Consider the following 22,921-nt stretch of genomic DNA (forward strand, 5'->3'; position numbering starts at 1 on the left):
AATTTATTGTTTCTCGTGTCATATAACGTTTCAGAGAACGTTTAACTGTCTATCGGAAGCAAGTGAGTGCTAGAAAAAGTGTTTCGTACTGCGGTGAAGATGCGAGTGATTGCTGTCTTCAAACGTAAACCCAACTATTACGTACGGGATGTCGCGAAAAAACTGCACAGTGTCATTCAGAAACATACAATCAACATTAGAAACAAACATTTTGAAGTTCGTAGCAGAAAAGTTGGACAGAAAAGTTGCACCGGAAAAGGATCGAATGTGGGTCCCACTAGAAAAGCGAGACACAGTACTGAAAGAATTCCATGACTCTCCATTAGGAGGTCATGTAGGGGGAAAACGTATGATGAAACGCATAAGCCCTCTGTTTAAGTGCGAAGAGACGTAGAAAACTACGTTAAGCAATGTGATTCATGTCAGAAGAACAAAGTTTGGTCTTCAAATAGAATTCCAATGAAAATAACGACTACATCTTCTGAACCATTTGAAAAAATATTCATGGATATAGTCGTACTTCCTGAATCAAATAATGGGAACAATTACGGACTGGTGATCCAAGATGATCTAACGAGATATTTGACAGCTGCACCTATGGAAAATCAAGAAGGCTACACAGCAGCTAGATGTTTTGTTGAGAATTTTATCTGCAAATTTGGAAAACCTTTGGAGGTAGTAACTGACCAAGGTGCCAATTTTGTCATCAATTTAATGAAGAACGTTTGCAAAATCTTGAAAATTAAGAAGATTACAACATCTGCATACCATCCACAGGCAAATTTAGTGGAGAGGCCAAACAGAGAATTAAAAGTGTATCTACGGCAATTTGTGGGGAACGATCCAAAATCTTGGGATCAGTTGCCCCCGTTTTTACGTTCGAATATAACACAACAGTCAACTCATCCACGGGTTTCATACCGTTTGAGTTGCTGTATGGAAAAGCAGCTAGAATTCCGAATTCCATATGGAATTTAATTACGGTGATTATGCAAATGAAATGAAATCATCGTTTAAAAGACTACACAAAAGAGCACGTGAAAGCCTGATGCTCTCGAAACAATAAAGGAAAGAAATATATGATAAAAATACTAATGAATGGCAACCAATGTGGGGCGACTTAGTCCTGGTGAAGGCAGTCCCCACAGGTACAGGCCAAAAACTTCAAACACTATGGAGAGGACCATATGAAGTGGTTGAACTTCCAAGTGAACCCTGCAACTGTGATAAAAAATGGCAAACGATTAGAGAAGGTTCACAATAACCGTCTACGAAAATATAATGACTAGAATTCCAAATCTGGAAACATACATATATTGTACATAAAATATGATGCTTGAAACCATCTTTTTGAAAAAAAAACTAAAGAATTAGCATAGAAATACTACCAATACATACATAACTGTAGATGTAATATTTTGGGTTATCATACATATATTTTGCAAAAGAGAATAATGTTTACGTAAAATTACGAAAATTCAATAATTAATTTTACAATCAAAGTTTAAACATTATTGTACAGATAATCATTAACGTTAGTTCAAGGATTTTTTTAATTCGGTTAAAATACATTATTTGTACATTATTTTAATATTTCAGGCTAATTGTTAATTGCCCGATATACGATGCAAACGAAACTGGGATTGTTATGAAACACCTTGGGGACACTTCAGTAGTGCAAGGTGATTATGAATTTAAAATGATAATCGAAACAAACAGATTGATGAGGAAATAACTTATTTAAAATCAACTACAAAGAATTGGTATACACCGTGTAGTAGATTAGCAACATTTTTGGCAAAAATACGGTGTATGCCAATTTATGAAAATCAAGAGGCGAACAGAATTACTCTTGTTAATACACAAAATTATATCAAATCATTTTTTGGAATCCAAAGATCCAAAAGATCGTGGATATTTTGGAGCGATATGGAAAACGAAGACAAAGTTAGAATTGATAAAGATCTAGAACTAACGAGGAAGAAATTAAGAATACGTTGAGTTATCAAACAGCAGCAATAGATAAGATGTACGATTTAGTAAACAAATCGGTATTATCAATCGACGAGGAAACGGTATCGTTGATTGAAAAAATAGAGATGCTCAAAGGCGAAGTTGGGAAGGATTCCAAATTTGTGAACAATATTATTCAAAAGATATAGGGGAATTTACGTATTCTCGTCCATCTAAGCAGCGTCCGCACTTCTATTAGCATTTTGTCAGCGTTACGCACATATATCACGTGTCTGTTTGTTAACATTCATCTGCTGCTTGCTTCTCTATCCATTCCAATCGACAGAATTTTTCAAACCGGTTTGAAAGCGATTTTACAACGCTCCAAACTTCTCAGGTGAGTGTGACTATTGTCGGCAGCCTCTTTTTCTTCGGCAACCTTCCCATTAGAACTGCGTGTTAACCAGCTGTTCTATTATCGGCAACTCGAAATCAGCCCCATTTTGTAGTGCGTATACTTCATTTGAAGAAAAATCTGGCATAATAGGATTGCTCGGTCGTACAAATATAATCAGATTGAAGCTGAAAGACTAAAGAATCGTTTGAATACATTCAGGGAAGTGTGTTGATGGGAAAACATAGTGAAATTATCGTTTAAATTTTGGTTGCCGAAAACAGTCAATGGGTGCCGAAGCCAACATTTACCCTATTTAGAATCAGGATTAATAGAATTGGGTTTCTGGATCGAAAACTTATCATCTAATATTCGATCAGGACAAAAGAAAATTTCTAATATATTATTAGAAAAGGACAAAAATCAGGTGACACTAGAAACATTAGGGCCAAACTTCATTAATGAATATTTAAATGAGGAAATTTTAAATTTACCGGATGAGCCTGCAATCCCGAAACGCATAAATGGCCGCATTGATGCAGCAATCATTAAACTTATTGATTTTTAGTATTCATTAGAACAGAAATTCCAGATAAAATTACTTTTCAAAGTGCCTATAGTAAAAAGAGAAGCACTCACAACGATTCATTTAAAGGAAGATATAATTATGAACATAAAAGATACAAATTGGGGTTACATATTGAATAAAAAAGAATTAAGTGAATGCGAGACAATTGCGAGACATAAGAATATGTAACCTACCAGAAATGGATGAAAATCGATTAAACCGTGAATTATGCATTGCAAATATATTTTTCAGAAATAATACCAAAAATTGCACAGTACAACATTTTAGAAGCAATCACGATTTATGGTTCTCAAAATATATGGAGAAACATGACTCCAAAAAATGATATCAGTAAATATTACACACGGGAAAAACATTACAAGACTAAATGTAATTGGAACAGGTGAATTCAGACTACAACCAAACATGAGTATAGAAACAGAAAACGTAAAAATACAGTATTCCGAAGAAGTAAGGAATTCGAAAATATGCACCAAATATGTGACAAACATAAATTTGACGTGAAACCATAGAAGATTGGAATATTAAACTAAAGGGTGATACGGTCAAAATTTGGTCAAGGGAAAACGCGTGTAAATCGGTGAAATCGTTTATTTAAAAAATCAAATTAAATTTCTTTTTCAAGTTCAATTAGTATAAAATTCAGGAAAAATATTCAGTTAGGCTTCCGCTTTTCCAAATCCGAATTGCCGGGCCTTACGCTTGACCCCTGCCATCAGATTTTGTACAGCCACCTTGTCCACCTTCTTTGCCGCAGAAAGCCAGTTTGCCTTGAACTGCTGCTCGCCCTTAGCAGTTTTTTTGGTCTTCTTTAGGTTCCGCTTGACAATAGCCCAGTATTTCTCAATTGGGCGGAGCTCTGGCGTGTTGGGAGGGTTCTTGTCCTTGGGAACCACCTGCACGTTGTTGGCGGCGTACCACTCCATGGCCTTTTTACCGTAATGGAAGATGCCAAATCCGGCCAAAACAGTACGGAACAACCGTGTTTCTTCAGGAAAGGCAGCAGACATTTATTCAAACACTCTTTCACGTAAATGTCTTGGTTGACAGTCCCGGAAGCTATGAAAATGCTGCTTTTCAAGCCACAGGTACAGATGGCTTGCCAAACCAGATATTTCTTTACGAACTTTGACAGTTTCATGTGCTTGAAAACATCTGCTACCTTTCCCCTTCCTTTTGCCGTATAAAACTCCTGTCCCGGAAGTTGCTTGTAGTCGGCTTTGACGTAGGTTTCGTCGTCCATTACCACGCAGTCAAACTTCGTCAGCATCGTCGTGTACAGCCTCCGGGATCGCGCTTTGGCCGTCGTATTTTGTTTATCATCGCGATTTGGAGTCACTACCTTCTTGTAAGTCGATAGTCCGGCTCGTTTTTTGGCTCGATGCACGGTTGTAGACGATACACCCAGCTTATTTGCGGCATCTCGGAGAGAGAGGTTAGGGTTTCGCTTGAAACTACCGGCAAATCTCTTTGTCGTCTCAGTGGCTTCCGGTTTTCGATTCCCCCCCGATCCAGACTTCCTGGCTGTCGACAAACGTTCCCCAAACACTTTAATTACATTTGTAACGGTTGATTTGGCAACTTTTAGCGATTTTGCCAACTTTGCGTGCGAGTAGCTCGGATTTTCGCGATGCGCGAGCAAAATTTTGATACGCTGCTCTTCTTGCTTGGACGGCATTTTGACAACTGAAGAGTGAATTCCAAAATCAAAATAGGAGCAACATTCTACACAAACACACCTTCAAAATGAGGGGTGTTCAGGTTTTTTAAATGCAAAATTGAAAGAAATACGTCAAGTTGATATTGACCAAATTTTGACCGTATCACCCTTTACTTCCATTATTTAATACAACAGAGAAAGTTTATTCAATAGTAAACAGGAAGAAATTATTTGAACTTGGAGTAGATATAACTCAACTTAAAGCGCAGAGAACATTTCTAAAGAATTTAGCATATGCACCTTATGAATATCCGTGGTGGTTTTCATCAGGAACATTTATAGCAGGTGTTATAATGGTTGGAGTATTAGCATGTTGTTTTAAAGGAAAGATCACATGTTGTGGTAGAAAATATATAATAGATGAAGAAGCGAGTGTGCAGAAAGATTTGAAAGTACACAGGAGGAAAAAAGCGCAAAAAGGAAAAACACAAAGGGAAAAAAGTATCAGAATCAAAAATAAAAGGCCGGACTCGATTATCCGGAGGCTCGATTAACCGGAGGCTCGATTAACCGGAGGCTCGATTATCCGGGGCTCGATTATCCGGAGAAAATGGCTCGATTATCTGGAGACCGACTTTCGATCAGAGGACGAGTAACATACATCGTTCGACTCAGTCTGACAAGATCTAGAAATAAATATATTTAAGTGTTTGTGTGCCTTTGTTACAAAATCCGGCGTTAAGGGGTTTTGAATTAACTTTGACCTGAAAGGAATCGAACATATCATGTGCCACAACAACATACAAAAACTGAATCCCATGATGGTCCGTTCACTAATTACGTCACGTTTCAGGGGGGCGGGGAATGGCAACCGAACAAAATTTTTGAAGATCCGTAAAAAAAAATTACCATAGGGCCTTTAACCCTTAACTTTGTACAACGCACATGAGTTTTCCATTGCCATTTTGTTGCTGAGTTACCAATCGATCTGAAACCAACGAGTATTCCTCAAAAAACTTGTTTTGATCTAAACAAGCTAAACTTTGATTACAGAAAACACCCAAAAAATGCGGATAATAGGGAAAATGTAAATGGAAACCGCGAAAACTGTGACCATACTACGTGGGATTAGACTTAATTGATTACAACATGGAGTATATCAAGATTCTGACAAGATAGAAAATTACTGTCTCTGACAAAGTTGTTCAGGAGATCATAGCCTTGTCACTGGTCGACAGTAGTTCAGAATTTTCTCACTACGTAGCGCTAGTATACATGTGAAATTATCGCATGTGATATATCTCGAGATCCTGACCAGATAAAAAGTTACTGTCTTTTACAAAGTTTTTAAGGATATCAAAGTCTATTGCTTGGTGCTCAATAGTTCAGAATTTGCTCACTACGCGACGCTAGTATACACGTGAAATTCTCATATAAAATATCTCGAGTTCCCAACCAGTTAGAAAGGTACTATCTTCGGCATAGTTGTTCAGGATGTCAAGGCTTTTTCGCAGGTGGACAGTAGTTCAGAGTTTTCTCACTTTGCGGCGCTACTATACATGTGAAACTCTTGCATATAAAATATCTCTAGATCCTGACCAGATAGAAAGTAAATGTATTCGGCAAAGTTTTTCAGGAAGTCAAGATCTTTTTGTTGGTTGACAATAGTTTAGAATTTTCTCACTATGCGGTGCTAGTATGTACGTGCCTTTCTCCCATATTCAATAGCTCAAGATCTTGATCAGCTGGAAAGTTGCTGTCTTCGGCAAAGTTGTCTAGGGGGTTAAGACTTTTTGGCTGGTAAACAGTAGTTAAGAATTTTCTCACCACGTGGCGTTAATATACATGTACACTTCTCGCATATGCTATATCTCGAGATCCTGATCAGATAGAAAGTTGTTCAGGAGGTCAAGGTCTTGTGGCTGGTGGACAGTAGTTCAGAATTTTCTCACTTCATGATGCTAGTATACATGCGACATTCTCGCATATAAAATATCTCACGTTCTTGACCAGATAGAAAGTTACTGTCTTGAACAAAGTTGTTCAGGAGTTGAAAGCCTAGAGTTTATGAGAAAATTCTAAACTATTGTTCACCAGCCAAAATACTTTGACCTCCTGAATAACTTTGTTGTAGACAGTAACTTTCTATCTGAATAGGATCTCGAGATATAGCATATGCGAGAAGTGTACATCTATGCCACGTAGTGAGAAAATTCTGTACTACTGTTTACCAGCTAAAAATGCTTTGACCCCTGAACAATTTTGTCGAAGACAGTAACTTTCTATCTGGTCATGATCTCGAAACAAACCACATGCGAGAATTTCACGTGTATTCTAGCGCTACATAGTGAGAAAATTTTGAACTACTGTCCACTAGCGAAATCTATCTGATCAGAATCTCGAGATATTTTACATGCAAGAATTTCACGTGTATACTAGCGCCACGTAGTGTGAAAATTCTGAACTATTGTGCACCAAGCAATAGGCATTGACCTCATGAACAACTTTTTCGAAGACAGTAATTTTCTACCTGTTCAGAATCTCGAGCTTAGCATACACGAGAATTGTACACGTTTACTAGCGCCATGTGGTGAAATTTTTTTAGGCTACTGTCCACCAGCCAAAAAGTCTTGACCCCCTGAACAAGTTTGCCGAAAACAGTAACTTTCTATCTGCTCATGATCTCGAGCTATTGTATATGCGAGAATTGCATGTGTATACTAGCACCGAGTAGGGAGAAAATTCTGAACAACTGTCCACCAACGAAAAGATCTTGACTTCCTGAAAAGGTTTGCCAAAGACATTTATTCTTTATCTCGTCAGGATCTAGTGATGTATCACATGCGAAAACTGAACATGTATACGAGCACTACCTAGTGAGAAGAATTTGAGCTACTGTTGATCAGCAAAAAAGTTATGAACTCCTGAACAGCTTTGCCTAAGACAGTAACTTTCTATCTGGTCAGGATCTCGAGATATTTTATAAGAGAATTTCACGTTTATACTAGCGCCGTGTAGTGAGAAAATTCTGAACTACTGTCCACCAGCCAAAACTACTTGACACCCTGAACAAGTTTGCCGAAGACAGTAACTTCTATCTGCTCAGGATCTCGAGCTATTGTATATGCGAAAATTGCATGTATATACTAGCGCCACGTAGTGAGAATTTTCTGAACTACTCCACCAACGAAAAGATCTGGACTTCCTGAAAAACTTTGCCGAAGACAGTAACTTTTTGTATGGTAAGGATCTAGAAATATTTTATATATGCGAGAATACTAGTGCCACGAAGTGAAAAAACGCTCCACCAACAAAAAGGCCTTGACCTTCTGAACAACTTTGCCCAAGACAGTAATTTTCTATCTGATCAGGATCTCGAGATATACCATGTTGTAACCAATTAAGTCAAATCCCACGTAGTACGGACACCGTTTATGCGGTTTCCATTCACATTTTCTCTATAATCCGCATTTTTGTGGGTTAACTGTGATAAAATTGTAGCTTGTTTAGTTAAAAACAAGTTTTTTAATGAATACTCGTTGGTTTCATATCGATTGGTAGCTCGGCTGCAAAATGACAATTGAAAATTCACACTGTTGTACAAAGTACAACGCGCGAGTACTCGTGTTATAAAAGTTGGTGCGAGTAACGGAGGGTTTAAGGGTGGTTTCGTGAGAATTGGTCTTTTGGTGGCTTCATACCTGAAAATTTATATCAATTTTCTTATCTTATTTTGTAGTTCAATTCATTTATTCATCATTTCAGTAAAAACAGTAGTTCATCAGTAAAGTCAGTAACATAGAGAATTGCAAGTTTGATCATAAATCAATCCTTATTGACTATTTTATCAAGAATATTTCCCCTGATTTCACGAAGTAAAAATTGCCGTTCCAACGGCAATTGGTTTTCCTCAGCCCATGTGATGATAGTGTCAATACTGTTCAGCGCTGATTGATCTGGAACTGGTTCGTACTCCTCATCTTGGTGTCATATGCTGTAGAAATGTTTGCAGTTTCATCCACACGGAGATGAAAAACAACCCAAAATTAAGTACTTTTCCCTCAATTCCGGGGTTCAGCCCAATAACCCAAATTTGAGTAAATCGCATATAGTAGTTTCCATTTAACACCAGCAAAAAAATTACCTACTCTTAAGTATATTCTACCCAAAATTAAGTTTAATTCACGCAAATTTAAGAATATGCAATCTACTCACAAGTAACTTATTGGGCTGAACTATATCGTTGGGTCGAATCTCTCGTTCCTTTTTTGACAACAATAACGAGTGCAAGTGAGAGGCTGAAGTCAATATTAAGTAAAAAGAACTCAAATTTTGGGTAGTATTTTTTCTCCGTGCAGAGTGGTGTTCGTCACGCTTTCTCCTTCATAAAAATGTGAATCATGGTTAAGCACAGCATTGACTATGTCAGCATCAGACATGACATCGAATTCCGCATTCTCGTCTTCATTTTCGCCTGCAGCCGCTTTATCGGCAACCATCAGTTGAATTGTTACACTATCATCCCTAGAGCACCGGAACTTATATTTGCAATGTTAAAATTTCAAAAACATTAATGGAAAATGGTCGAAATTGATCGAGTGCGTTAAGTTAGGAACCGCGTCAAATATGGTGCCTTCACGGTAGCCGTTATTTTTAGCCAAGCTCAACTTTGTCTCTACACATTCGTGAGAGTCGCGAGACTACGATTTTTCTCAAGTTGAGGGGTCCCATGGCGTGGTTGGCTACACGTTCGCTTCTCAAGCGGATGGTCCATGGGTTCAATTCCATTGATCTTCTTATCGAATTTTGATGTATTTTAATGTGCCTCATGATAGGTTATTATCCAAATCCGATTCTGGTCACTTTCCCGGGGCACCTGAAACTTGTCCGGAAGTGGCCAATATGGTCCAAGGTACTTATTTTTTTTCCACCATTGATCTGGTTATCGAATTTTGATATAATCTGATGTGTCGCATGATAGGTTATTACTCAAGTCTGGTTCTGGCCAATTTTCCGGAGGCACCCGGAACTTGCCCGGAAGTGGCCAATATGGTCCAAGGTACTTAATTTTCGCTACCATTGATCTTGATATCAAATTTTGATTTAATTTGATGAGTCGCTTAATGGGTTTTGTTCCATTCAAGTCAAATTTAGCCTTATGGCCCATAAACACCGGAACTTATTCTGGCCATATCTACAAAACCAGTAGTTCGATTCCATAATCCTTCAATAGCGTTCAATGGGACCACTAAAAACATTAAATGAGAACACATAAGACCTAAAACAGACATTTTATTTTTTATGGCTCGATTATCCGGAGGGCTCGATTATTCGGAGGAATAATATACAAGGCAGGAATACAGATATAAGGCATTCTGTGTGATTGTATGACTGCGAGTTTTCTGTATGTGAAAGTGAAAAACGTGAGAATGAATGTATGGAATGGAAGCGAATTGAGTATCTAGGGTAAGATACGTTTACTGGACTATGTGGATTACAAGGAATTACGGTAAGTGATTTTAATTTAATCTTACGCTGTTTCTTTTATGATTAGCGCTGGCACTCTGCCTCCCGGACGTTTATACGTGTGTGATGGGTTCGCTTGCAAAAAAAGTGTTTTCGAAAGAAATTGTTTTGTGTCCCGGGCGCGATAATTTGATTTGAATGGCGCTGATCTATTGTTTACTATGTGCATTGCTTTGGTGCACAGAGTGACTAGAAAAAAAGTCCCGTCTTGGGCTGCGGCCGGAGTGGACACGACGCGACCAATTGAAGAGAATCTTATAAATTTTTTTTAACGTCGTGTAAGAGTAGAATTTAATGAGGGAATGGGCGCTTTTCGTGGCTTTTTTGTTTCCAGGTTTGGAGGATCGTTGGTGGTAGAGGCTTGTTCTTGTGTGGGGGGCGCCGCCGTGGAGTTTGAGTTTGAATGGATCCCGGGTCCTATTATATTATTATTATTTATTCAATGATACATATTTAAAACAGGAGCAAAACAAACTGGAAGAAGCAAGTAACGTTGTTTTTTTTTAACTCTTTATTTGTTCCAAATTCAAAATAAATTACATTTCATTTTTAACCTAGGTGCTCCAGTTACTACAGTAACTTACCAGCCTTAATTGTTATGATATATATCTAAGTGTTTTTACATTGTTCCTGTCTTGGCAATTCAGTATTTTAAACAGGTTTTTTAAACCTGCATGTCATTATAACAATTGATATCTTAAAACTAAACACTTAAACTAAATCTTATCTAAGTATAAAGGGAATTAATCGTTGCACTTGAGGATTGCAACGATTTTTGCCAGAAATTATTAATTATTTTGTTGGACATTTGTGCTAAAGTCTCAACATTTGAAATTCTATGTACTTCGGTAGTACTGTACCAGGGAGGCCACTTCAAAATCATCTTCAGAACTTTGTTCTGAATCCTTTGAAGTGCTTTTTTCCTGGTAGTGCAACAACAAGACCATATTGGCACAGCGTAAAGCATGGCCGGTCTAAAAACTTGTTTAAATATTAGAAGTTTATTCGTCAGGCAAAGTTTGGATTTCTTGTTTATAAGAGGATACAACAATTTTATATATTTGTTACATTTGGCTTGAATGCCCTCAATGTGATCTTTAAAAAATAATTTTTGGTCAAGTATTAATCCAAGATATTTCACTTGGTTTGACCAGGAAATTGGAACTCCGTTCATAGTGACTATGTGACTACTACTAGGTTTCAAAAACGAAGCTCTAGGCTTATGTGGAAATATTATAAGTTGAGTTTTGGAAGCGTTGGGAGAAATCTTCCATTTTTGTAAATAAGAAGAGAAAATATCTAAACTTTTCTGCAGTCTGCTGCAAATAACACGAAGACTTCTTCCTTTAGCGGAAATGCCTAAGTCATTAGCGAATAAAGATTTGTGGCAACCCTGAGGCAAATCAGGGAGGTCCGAAGTGAAAATGTTATACAATATAGGCCCAAGAATGCTACCCTGAGGAACTCCTGCTCTAACAGGTAATCTATTAGATTTGGAATTTTTATAATTTACCTGCAGAGTTCTGTTAGTTAAATAATTTTGAACTAATTTCATAATGTAAAGTGGAAAATTAAACTTTTTCAATTTAGCAATCAAACCTTCATGCCAAACTCTGTCGAATGCTTTTTCTATGTCTAGAAGAGTAACTCCAGTTGAGTGGCCTTCAGATTTGTTTGAACGAATTAAATTGGTAACTCTTAAGAGTTGATGAGTAGTTGAATGCCCATGGCGAAATCCAAACTGCTCATCTGCAAAAATTGAGTTCGTATTCAGTATCATTCTATTCAAAATTATCTTTTCAAAAAGTTTACTTATTGAAGAAAGCAAACTTATTGGACGATAGTTAGAAGCTTCAGCTGGATTTTTATCCGGCTTCAAAATTGGAACATTTTTTGCATTTTTCCATTTATTAGGAAAGTATGCCAAATGGAAACATTTGTTAAATAATTTTACCGAGAAAGACAAGGTTTTTTGATGAGGATATAGAAAATTCCATCATCACCTGGAGCTTTCATATTATGAAACTTTTTAGTTATAGATCAGTCCCCCAGTCCCCCAGGAATCATCAAAAATATTTTCCCGAGAGAAAATATTCAGATAATCCCGAGCAACCTGATTCTCAATAGGACTAGTAAGACCCAAACTGAAATTATGGGAACTCTCGAATTGCTTAGCAAGTTTCTGAGATTTTTCCAAATTTGTGATCAAAATTTTACCACCTTCTTTAAGCGCTGGAATTGGCTTTTGGGGTTTTTTCAAAATTTTTGTGAGTTTCCAAAAGGGTTTGGAACTCGGGTCTAATTTAGAAACATTATTTTCAAAAATTTTGTTCCTCAGGGCAGAGAATCGTTTTTTAATTTGTTTTTGCAAATCCCGCCAGATAACTTTCATGGCAGGATCGCGTGTTCTTTGATATTGTCTTCTACGGACATTTTTAAGACGGATCAAGAGCTGAAGATCATCGTCTATTATAATTGAATCGAATTTAACCTCGCATTTTGGTACTGAGGAAGCTCTTGCTTCAACTATAGAAGTAGTCAGAGATTCAAGAGCACAATTAATTTCATCTTTGGTTTGCAAAGGAATGTTTGGATCGAAGTTATATTCCATAAATGTTCGATATTGCTCCCAATCAGCCCTATGGTAATTGAAAGTAGAGCTGTTGGGATTAGAAATTATTTCTTGGGATATTTAAAAAGTTACTGGAAGGTGATCAGAACCGAAGTCAGCATGAGTAACCAATTGGCTACAAAGTTGACATGAATCAGTTAAGACCAAATCAATAGTTGAGGGATTTCTTGTAGAAGAAAACCATGTTGGGCTGTTTGGATATTGAATAGTGTAATAACCTGCCGAACAATCATCAAACAGAATATTACCATTGGAATTGCTTTGAGCATTATTCCAAGAGCGGTGTTTTACATTAAAATCACCAATAATGAAGAATTTAGACCTATGATGGGTAAGTTTCTGGAGATCACCCTTGAGAAAATTCTTTTGCTGGCCTACGCATTGGAATGGCAAATAGGTAGCTATAAACGTAAGTTTTCCAAATTTTGTTTCAACAGAAACTCCCAAAGTTTCAAAAACTTTGGTTTCAAATGAAGAAAGAATTTGATGTTTGATTCGTCTATGAACAATGATGGCAACGCCACCACAGGGTCCATCAAGACGATCATTTCTATAAATTAAATAATTTGAGTCCTTCTTAACCTTATGGTCAGGTTTAAGGAACGTTTCAGTTATAACGGCAATATGCACGTTATGAACTCTCAAAAAGTTAAATAGCTCGTCTTCATTATCTTTAAGAGATCGAGCATTCCAATTTAAAATGTTTAATGCTTTAAAATCCATTACTGAATTTTAAAGTCATGACAATATTATTAGCAAATTTTACTCCAGTTTGAATAGCATCAAACATGGAGTTAGATTTAAGCATATCAGAAATCATGTCAATTAATGAATTCTGTAAAAATCCATTTTAGGATTTCCGTTAGAACGTTGGGTAGTATTTTGATTTCTACCCACTGCAATAGCAGCATACCCGAGCAAAGTCTGAGATCAAATTGAAATCTAAATTTGATGTTGTGATTTCGCTGATAATGATTACTCAGGTTGTTGTCGTTTTGGTCGTTTTAACGGTTAAAATATCAAAATTGAAAGCAAACATATCTTCCTGTGACATCACATAGAAAACTATTTCTGCTATCAGTGAGAGCAAACTGAAAACCAAATTTGCTATCCATTTTTCCTGTTTATAACAAAACAAGTATTCAATTTGATGTTATGCTAAGGCAATGAAAACAAACCCGTAACAACATATTTTTAAAGAGCAAATGTACAGCAAAGTGAAAACAAAATTTGGTATCAAATTTGTCAATGTGTAAACTGAAATCAAATTATGATTTCAGTTTGATGTTGATATCAAAACTTCATTTCAATTTGCTGTCATTTTGATGCTGGACTTTGCTTGGGTAGGTAGCTCCATTAACTCGCTGAACATTGTTAGCAGCGAGGGGAGTAGGTACAGATGAAACATTTTAAGCAGGGGTGATATTTGTACCTACGGGTACTAATGTAGAATTTGTTCCTCGCTGACCGTTGTTAACAGCAGAGGAATTTGTACCTGGTCGGAAACGTGGAGCGTTTCCTACCTGACGGTTAGAACGAGATTGTAGGATCGCTTTGCGAGTCTTACATTCCCAAAAATTGGATTTGTGGTTTTCACCACAATTTGAACATTTAAATTTCTAAGGATCTTCCTTCACAGGACAGTCGTCCTTTGTGTGAGAGGAATCACCACAATTCATGCATTTAGCTGGCATGTAGCAATTTTTTGTTCCGTGACCCCGTCCCTGGCACTTACGGCACTGAGTGAGGTTTTGGAAATTTCCTCCAGTCTTCCTGAAGTGTTCCCACTTCACTCGGACATGGAGCATAAGGCTAGCTTTTTCTAAGGCCTTAAGGTTGTTTAGTTCACTAGATTTGAAGTGAACTAAATAAAAATCGTTGGAAATCTCGTTGCGCGAATCGCCAGGACGGGATTTCATTTTCATTTTGATTAGTTGGAGTGCCACAACTTCAAGTAATTTTGCCAGTTCATCTTTGATCTGATCCAGGGATTCACCACTGGGCAGTCCTTTCATGACAACCTTGAACACACGTTCAGTTTTGGTGTCGTAAGTAAAAAATTTGTGCTTCTTCTCAGTAAGATACTTGAGAAGACATTTAAATCCGTCCAAGGTTTCAGCCAATACCCGGCATTCACCCCGACGTCCAATTTGTAGTGAAAACTTAACTTTCACGAAATTCAAAAGTTCCATGCGAAGAGCATGGAAATCGGAAGTGGGGAATCTTTTCCTTCTTGGCATTAAGCCGGGAAAGTTTACTAGAATTTTTCTTGGATGATGGATCATTCTCATCATCCGTTAGCAAATCAAATTGATTACTCAAATTAATTTCATCAGAAGGGGGGTCAAGAGTTTGCCACTTTCTTTTGCGTTTAGGCGCCATGGCGGCAGTGAATTTTTATCCAAATCGACTTCCAAGCAGATTACTATAAGAATCTGAAGGATCGAAGAGGAATTTTCCAAATCGATATCCAAGAAGGATTACCTCGGGTAGGGTCCAAACAAGGATCGAAGAGGAATAAGAGTTGAACAAGGTAGAAAAATTTTTATAGGTTGAGCACTGAGTGCTTTTTAAATTTGTTGTAGCTTTAGGTAGTAGTAACATTTCCTTAAACAAAAAGCAAATAGATCCGCACGGCTAGAGAGCACGATGCGGACTGAAGTAACATTGTTTGATTTTCACAAATGTATGCATACCGTTTATAGTGCAATTAACCTTTCTATTTTTCCTTTCTAGGAGACAAAATTACATTACTTGTTGATATATTTATTTGTACACTTGTAAATACTTATTTAATCCGATTCGGAATATGAGGCTAGATTTATTGATTTAAATCTTTAAGTTTATTTTCAGCTCTTCGATGATGGAACATTTTTAAATTAATATTATAATGATTCACTTTTATCAGCCTTCGTTTAGGAAAATACAAAAACATTGTAATGCATGATTACAATTGCATGAAAACTGTTAACTGTCCAAATAACCTCGATTTTTCTGACTATTGATTCTTTATTAAAGTTTACCAATATTTTTAAAAGCATTCCATATTGCGTTAAACCATTCCATGGTGCATAATAAAGAGTTAGTTCAATTTCAATAAAATATCAAAAATTGTAATAAAAAAATGTACTGCGGTTAACTTAAATCGAGCTTATGCGTATTTTGTAATACTTGTTTATTTTACATGCATTATATTTTATATATTGCATGACTAGTAAATTATTTTTATTTCACATATTTAAAATCTCATTATATCATTATAACTATAATTTTCATTTACAGAAAATAGTTGTCCTGCAGATACTGATGGACCAGAAGGTGTATCAAATAGCAAATCATTATTATTTACATTTTATTTTATTATTATATAATATGATCTATGGTTTTCAGAATTTGGACTACCCAGAGAATAAATTGAATATCATCATACATTAGGCCAATGTTTTTAATTTGTTTTACTCTTGCAGAATTTTGCTCTTTCAAGAATTATTCATTGATACTTTTTTTTTACAAATCTTGTATGCACAAATATCCTCGATTATGTAGCTAATTGATACTTTATTTAAATTGTGGATTAATTAAATAGGTAAAGTTGAGATCAATCATACCACGACCAATGATTTATAAATAACAAAACTTGTTTATTTTTTTTATATGTTGCATTTCACTACATATATTATAAATTATACATTGCATGATACATTATTAATATTAGCTTAATATTCCAGTTACCCAAGCAAGTCATCGAAATTAACATGAAGCTGATGAAGCAGAGGAAACAACAACATTAAATAAGATTATATTTTTCGTCTGTTAGTTATTCATTACAATTTTTAGCATTATTGTTAGTACCATTCGAGCAAAATATATTTAATTGCCTTATATATCCTATACATTTCAGTGCTGCATCCCCCTGCCATTGCAAGCTGAGTAGGTATAGAGCTGCATCTTATTATATGTAAAATACTTCTTCATTGCAGTAGCAACTATATTATCCATATAAATGTATTTCATTATGTCATATTTTAATGTTCTGATATATTTCATTTCTCCATTGCATATATTTTCATTATATAAATAAATACTGGGTTGGGTATCAGGGTATCATTCAAACTGAAACTGGACGATGGTATGATTGACAGCCGGAGTCTAGGAGGGAATAAACACTATCATTTTCTTTATCCTACCGATTCGATTGTGGTGGTGTGAATTCTACTCCAACAGTTTCAGGGCGATTGACGCGCCCTTCTTAACAAACCATCCAGTAGGAAGCTTAATAAGTATTGCGAATTGTGTTATTCGATTTGTTGGAGCGTATCGTTGGAAGGAGATTCTTAAATTCCCGTGGATTTCGCGTAAGTGTCTCTGCTTACGGGTCCACCCTTCCGTTTTTGGCCCTTCATACAGCGATATAGTGAATTCAGATCGGTAGCTCAAATTGATCTTGCTATTAAGTGGAGCTGCATACAAGACAAGTCTTGAAAGGATGGTGGCTACCTTACATACATACATACATACTCCGGATAATCGAGTCCGCCCTGTACCAGTATAGAAATGAATGAGCTATCGAATACAATATTTTACGAAAATCATGCGACTAAAACAGATACAGAAGCAGAAATAACAAATGAAATCACATATGAAAATTAATACAATGGGGATAGTCACAACCGATGATAATCTGTGTCAGCTCCATGCGTCGCTCGAGCGCCATCTTCCGTCTAGCAATCCGCTTCCGTTGAAGTTTGAGGATTTTTTGCTGATTTTCCTCCTCAAGTTCGTCCAACCGGTTTCTTCCTTCGAAGTCTCGAAGTTCTCTCAACGCACGAACTCGTGTTGACTCCGCCGACGGTACACTGGCACTTTTCCGGAGCACACTTTTTCCAATTCGGCTACTCTTCAGTACTGATTCGGTGGGATTAACACGCGCGGGTAGACTTGAATGACGATTTAACGATTTCATAAGATCGTTTAAGAATCTAGTGTGGTCTTCTGACTTTTCTGTTTGCACATCTAGTTCTTCATCGTTTGAACTTTCCTGTTTCTGTTCTGATGTTTTATTTTTGTTGCCATCATCTTCATCTTGTGCTACTGCCCTACTAATGCGACCTTTAGTCGAAGGTATGTTCTTACTCGGGAGGCGACCCCGGCGTAGTGGTTAACTTCCATACCTCTCACGCCAAAGTCACGAGTTCAAGTCTCACCCCCGGACAAGTCACGAATGACCCAAGAGTGTTAAAGTGACTATAATAATAATAATAATAATAAAAAAAAAATTGTTCTTCTGTTCTTGACCTATTTCCCGCTACTTTCGGTCTGACTTCCTGGATGATAGATCACCATCGGATGAATCCGAGTTTGACCTGGTACACCCAACGACTGCCAGATCGATCTATCCTCATTGACACAAGTCGAGCAGAACCGGACCACCTCCGCAACAGATTCGTCGACACCAACGCACTCGAAGAAGTACCATTATTGGCACCTTTTGCACTGTACGCTAGCATCGTAGTCACAGCACGGGTATCTGTAGGTCTCCATTGATAAATTTTGAGGATGTTCTCACTCCTCCGGTGCGAATGAAAAACGATTTTTAAAAGTAGGTCTTTTGACGGACAAACTCAACTAAAATATATTCAAAATTAACGAACTAATCACAATAAACAAACTCACAATCGACAACTTACAATTTAGTTTTTCAACGCCTACTGCAACTCCTCAATGCAAATCTCGGCGGGTTTTTTTTCCTTTGGTTTGTTTTTTCCGTCGATCTTGTTTTCCGTGCTGAGCACCAATGCTACCGACGTGCCAGGAAGGCAGCTCCTACACCTGGACCCTACCTATCGACCCATCAACTCATGAACCGGGGACCAACGGCTTTACTTCCCATCCGAAGGAAGGCGTGATCAGAGATGTTATGCCTCAGAACATCCCGGCGGCGCCGACTGGGATTGAACCCAGGCCTTCTGGGGTGAGAGGTAATCACGCTTACCACTACACCACCGGCGCCGTTAATCTCGGCGGGTTCAGCGAGGTCCTATCAATTAATTAAATAAAAGACACTGAACAACATGTCACCTTTACATAATATTTAACTTACTGTAATTGAACAGTAATACACTAAATACAAACATATCTGCTTCCTGCGGTACTACAGTGGCGAACAATCTACGATTTCACAATATTCAAATACGAGACGAAGTTGGTTTAAAACCTCTATAATAAACAAAAAAAAAAAAACAATATTCAAAAAGCTACAAATAAACTATTAAACTACAAATTACACAACTTACTAGGTACAATAATCGGCACAAAACATAATTTGCAACAACAAAAACACATCTATCGCGATGGAGTCTATATTTTCTTCTTTCCAGGCCAGCTGCTGGGGTAAACAAAACAAAATAGTGCGCAAGCGATGGCCGTGTTCAGCGTATCCCACTCACTATCGCACCTTTGTGTGTATACATTCATGTATGTGCCTCACTGCTACAGCGACGGCAAGAAACGTAAAAAACGAACGCAAACGGTAGTTATTTTACCACAACCCTTTCAGGTCTGACTGCAACGGCAACAGTCAGTATGTTGAATCATCAGTTTTTGTCCAGTTAAACGCATTAAGAACCTTGAGCAACACGCCAAGTTTCCTCGCTCAGCAAACCAGAACAAATCCTTGAATTCATCATGAATTTCAGTCGCGATAACGTCACCTTTACTTCATCACGATGTAACAGCTTTATGACCCCACCTTACGATTCAGTCCTTAGGCGTCAGTCAGCCAGACACTAGATTATACGACTAACCAGGAATATACTTCACGTTGTTGACTTCAATCGGAGCACTGTTCGGGAAACATTCAGCTTCAAGCTACGCCTTCCGCCACAATGTTTATTATGGCATGGTCAGCGGCAAGAGCGGCATCTTTACTGCCCTGTGCGGCATGACAGTCAGTTATATATTGGAATCGATTGTTCCATAACTTCACAATGAACAGGAAAAGTTTCCTACTTTGGTCAGAAAATGACGCGAAAAATACCAAAACTTCCCTAGGGAACGGCAACGGCATTTTCCTTAGCTTGCTGTTTTCACAAATGGGACATCTATACTGAAAAGGGCAGTATAGCAGTTCGTTCGTTGAATAATAATTTTAACAAATGTAAGACAAAACTAGCATTTCGGTCCTTTGTCTTCTTTCGGTTGCTCGATATTCTTCGCTTCAGTTCTTCTTCCTTGCTTGTGTTTGCTTGGGAACGTCTTCCTCTCAACGAACGCTGTATTCTCATGACTTGAGTGTTGTTCGTGTATAAGGGTCGTGTTTATACTGTCAGTTTTTTTTCAGGAGTCCAACTCGCCGTGTAATCCCGTTGTCTTCAAACGCCGCTTCCAGCTGCGCCCAGACTTCCCTAGCAGACTTAGCCTCCTTCACATGAGGTGGATCCAGCAAGAGGATAGAGTTTGCGAAAACAAACTGTGGACCCTTAAAAAAATCCAATAAATATACAATGAATTTCATTGTCATTGCAACCATGATATTTATTGTCAATTCATTTGAGATTTTTGCTGTTTACCATAAAATCATAACGGAATTCATGGTTCACAACAATGAAAATCATGGTATTTAAGAAATTTACAGCCAAAAGCGGGGTTGTGAAGCATCTTAGCAATAAAAATCGAACGAATTTCATCTCATCACAATAATTTTCATTGTTTGAGCATTGTATCGTTGAAAATCTAAAATTTATTTATCTCCGTACAATAATTAAACAATAGATTTTAATGTACCTAAAATTCATGAGTAAAAATCGTTGTAATTTTATTATTTTATTAAAATTATTTTTTCGGGGAAACCAGCGGGATATTAACGAGAGATTTATTATAAACTTATTTGCTTACCATAGAGCACTGGTACTGGGGAATGTGACAAGTTATCAATAAACCTGAAAATAAAAATAAATAAAAAGATTCACTTATTAGTTATAGTTATTTATATATTCTAGCTGAATGTGCCCGGATTTGCTCGGGATTCAAGATTAGGTTGAGTTCATGCACCGATTTAAAAAACCTCCTGTTGTCCGTCACAATCAATACGAAATATGCTGGTAAGATTAAGCGATAAATTAAATTATATTATATTTATTTATATATTTATTTCATCAAGCAAAGTAGACTACGGACAATGGTTACAATGTTTTACTTACATACTATGTGTTGGTTCTGGCGACACTGAGTGAGATTGTTATTTCTCACCAGAAATCTGGTGCTAGCGGGCGCACTTTTAGCCCAGTTTTTCTTGCCCTTTTGGCAACCGGGTCCACCCAGCTGTTTGCAAATGAGCCAAAAAAAAGAGCCAACACACCCGACCGAGACGTCGTCATCGTCGTCGTCATTAGCCAGTCAGTATGCCTTTGTATCAGCTTGCGTGAAGAACAGTCGAGAAATATAGTTTGCTAAAACTGAGAGTGAACGTTTATTTTGTGCTGCTGCCCACTGATAAGCCCTTGGTGCGACGAGAAAAAAAAACTTCAACACAACGTAGGGTAAGCGCACCAACATAATTTTTGGTGCCGTGACCAGGATTCCGTCCGGACCACGTGCTGAGTGTGCTGCTGGGCGCCGCCATCTTCTGAACCAGCACAAAAAAGGTATTCATCCTGCTTGCTGCTTTGTTCCGGTTGGCTATTGTGGCATTGTTGCTGACATCAAAGCACCACTTGTTGTACCCAATCACGAGCACAATTGGACCATTGTGCACCGTGGCGTCCCTAACCATTGTGTAGTGCTGTATTCTGCTGCTATCCCGTCGTGGCATCATCTGCTGTGACAATTATTGTGAACGGCAATTTCTGCCTGTGGCCATCCACGCCGTGGCAATACGTGCTGTGCTGCTTTTACGATTTGCTGGTACTAGAGGTCATCGAACCCGACCGTAACTTGTTCCTGTTGGCAGAATTTGAATACAAGGCACCGTACCTGCCTTGGACAAGGTGAGTACCTGTCCAAGTTTTCTATCGTACCCTCCGTGGGTCTACTTGTTGTTCTTTGTGCGCCGGTTGTTCGCCGAGTGTGTGTGGTCCTGAGACATCGATCCACTGAACAGGATGGTGGAAACCCAGACGACAGCCGAGCTGCTGGCACGACGTGAGACGCTGCTTTCTTCGTTGGGTCGGGCAGAAGCTTTCGTCGCCGCGTTTGATGCTCAGCGAGACCAAGAACAGGTGCCATTACGGCTCGAGTACCTGGACAGCGTGTGGAACAACCTGGAAGCGGTTCAGGCGCAGCTTGAGTTCAACGAGACGACGGATGAAGGTAGGGCAGAGCATGCTTCTGTTCGTGCGGGTTTTGAACCTCGGCTGTTCCAAATAAAAGCCAGTCTCCTTTCAAAACTGCCTCCGCCTCCCATTATTCAAGAACGTAGCCCTCAACCCCCTCAAGTGTCTTCCACTCTCTCTGGGATCAAGTTGCCAACGATTTATTTACCCGAGTTTGACGGGGATTATATGCAATGGCTTGCGATACGATACGTTTTTGGCACTCATGCACTCAAATCCAGATTTACCGGTCATCCAAAAGTTTCATTATCTACGGGCAGCTGTCAGGGGTGAAGCTACTCAATTGATCGAGTCGATTGGCAACAGCTCCGCTAATTACGCTTTGGCTTGGCAGACTCTGGAGAACCGGTACTCAAACGATTACTTGTTGAAGAAGCGACATCTGCAAGCACTCTTCGACATCTCGCGCATGAAGAAGGAGTCCGCGACGGCGTTACATGGATTGGTGGACGAGTTCGAGCGGCACACGAAGACTTTGCGTCAACTGGGAGAGCCAACCAATACATGGGGCGCTATTCTGGATCATCTTCTGTGTACAAGGCTGCACGACGACTCTCTGAAGGCGTGGGAGGACCATGCGTCAAATGTAGCGAACCCGGATTATGCTTGCCTCATCGATTTCCTGCAACGGAGAACGCGAGTGCTGGAATCTATCTCTGTGAATCACCCCACAGCCGAATCTGCTTCAAGTTCCAGTGGTCATTCTTATCTGCCGAGAAAAAACCATATCCATTCTCAACTTCGCCTTGCTTCTTATGCATCAACTACGAGTTCAGGGGAAAAATGCATCGTATGCAGCCAGTCACATTCCGTGACGAAGTGCGTCAAATTCAATCAA

General features: G+C 38.2%; 1 protein-coding gene across 5 annotated transcripts in view; it reads right to left on the reverse strand.

Moving 5' to 3' along the window:
- The window catches only part of thw (thawb), a 305,735-nt gene that overhangs the window by 99,658 nt on the left and 183,156 nt on the right, over positions 1-22,921 (reverse strand). For all 5 annotated transcript variants that reach the window (XM_065222342.1, XM_065222343.1, XM_065222341.1 and 2 more), the window contains exon 3: positions 20,648-20,691. In XM_065222342.1, the coding sequence (XP_065078414.1) occupies positions 20,648-20,691 (44 nt within the window). The remainder of the gene's footprint in view (positions 1-20,647; positions 20,692-22,921) is intronic.

The sequence above is a fragment of the Ochlerotatus camptorhynchus genome, unplaced genomic scaffold, assembly GCF_037179485.1.
Source record: "Ochlerotatus camptorhynchus isolate MF236.1 unplaced genomic scaffold, CSIRO-AGI_Acam_v1.1 ptg000166l, whole genome shotgun sequence".
NCBI classification, from domain to species: Eukaryota; Metazoa; Arthropoda; class Insecta; order Diptera; family Culicidae; genus Ochlerotatus; species Ochlerotatus camptorhynchus.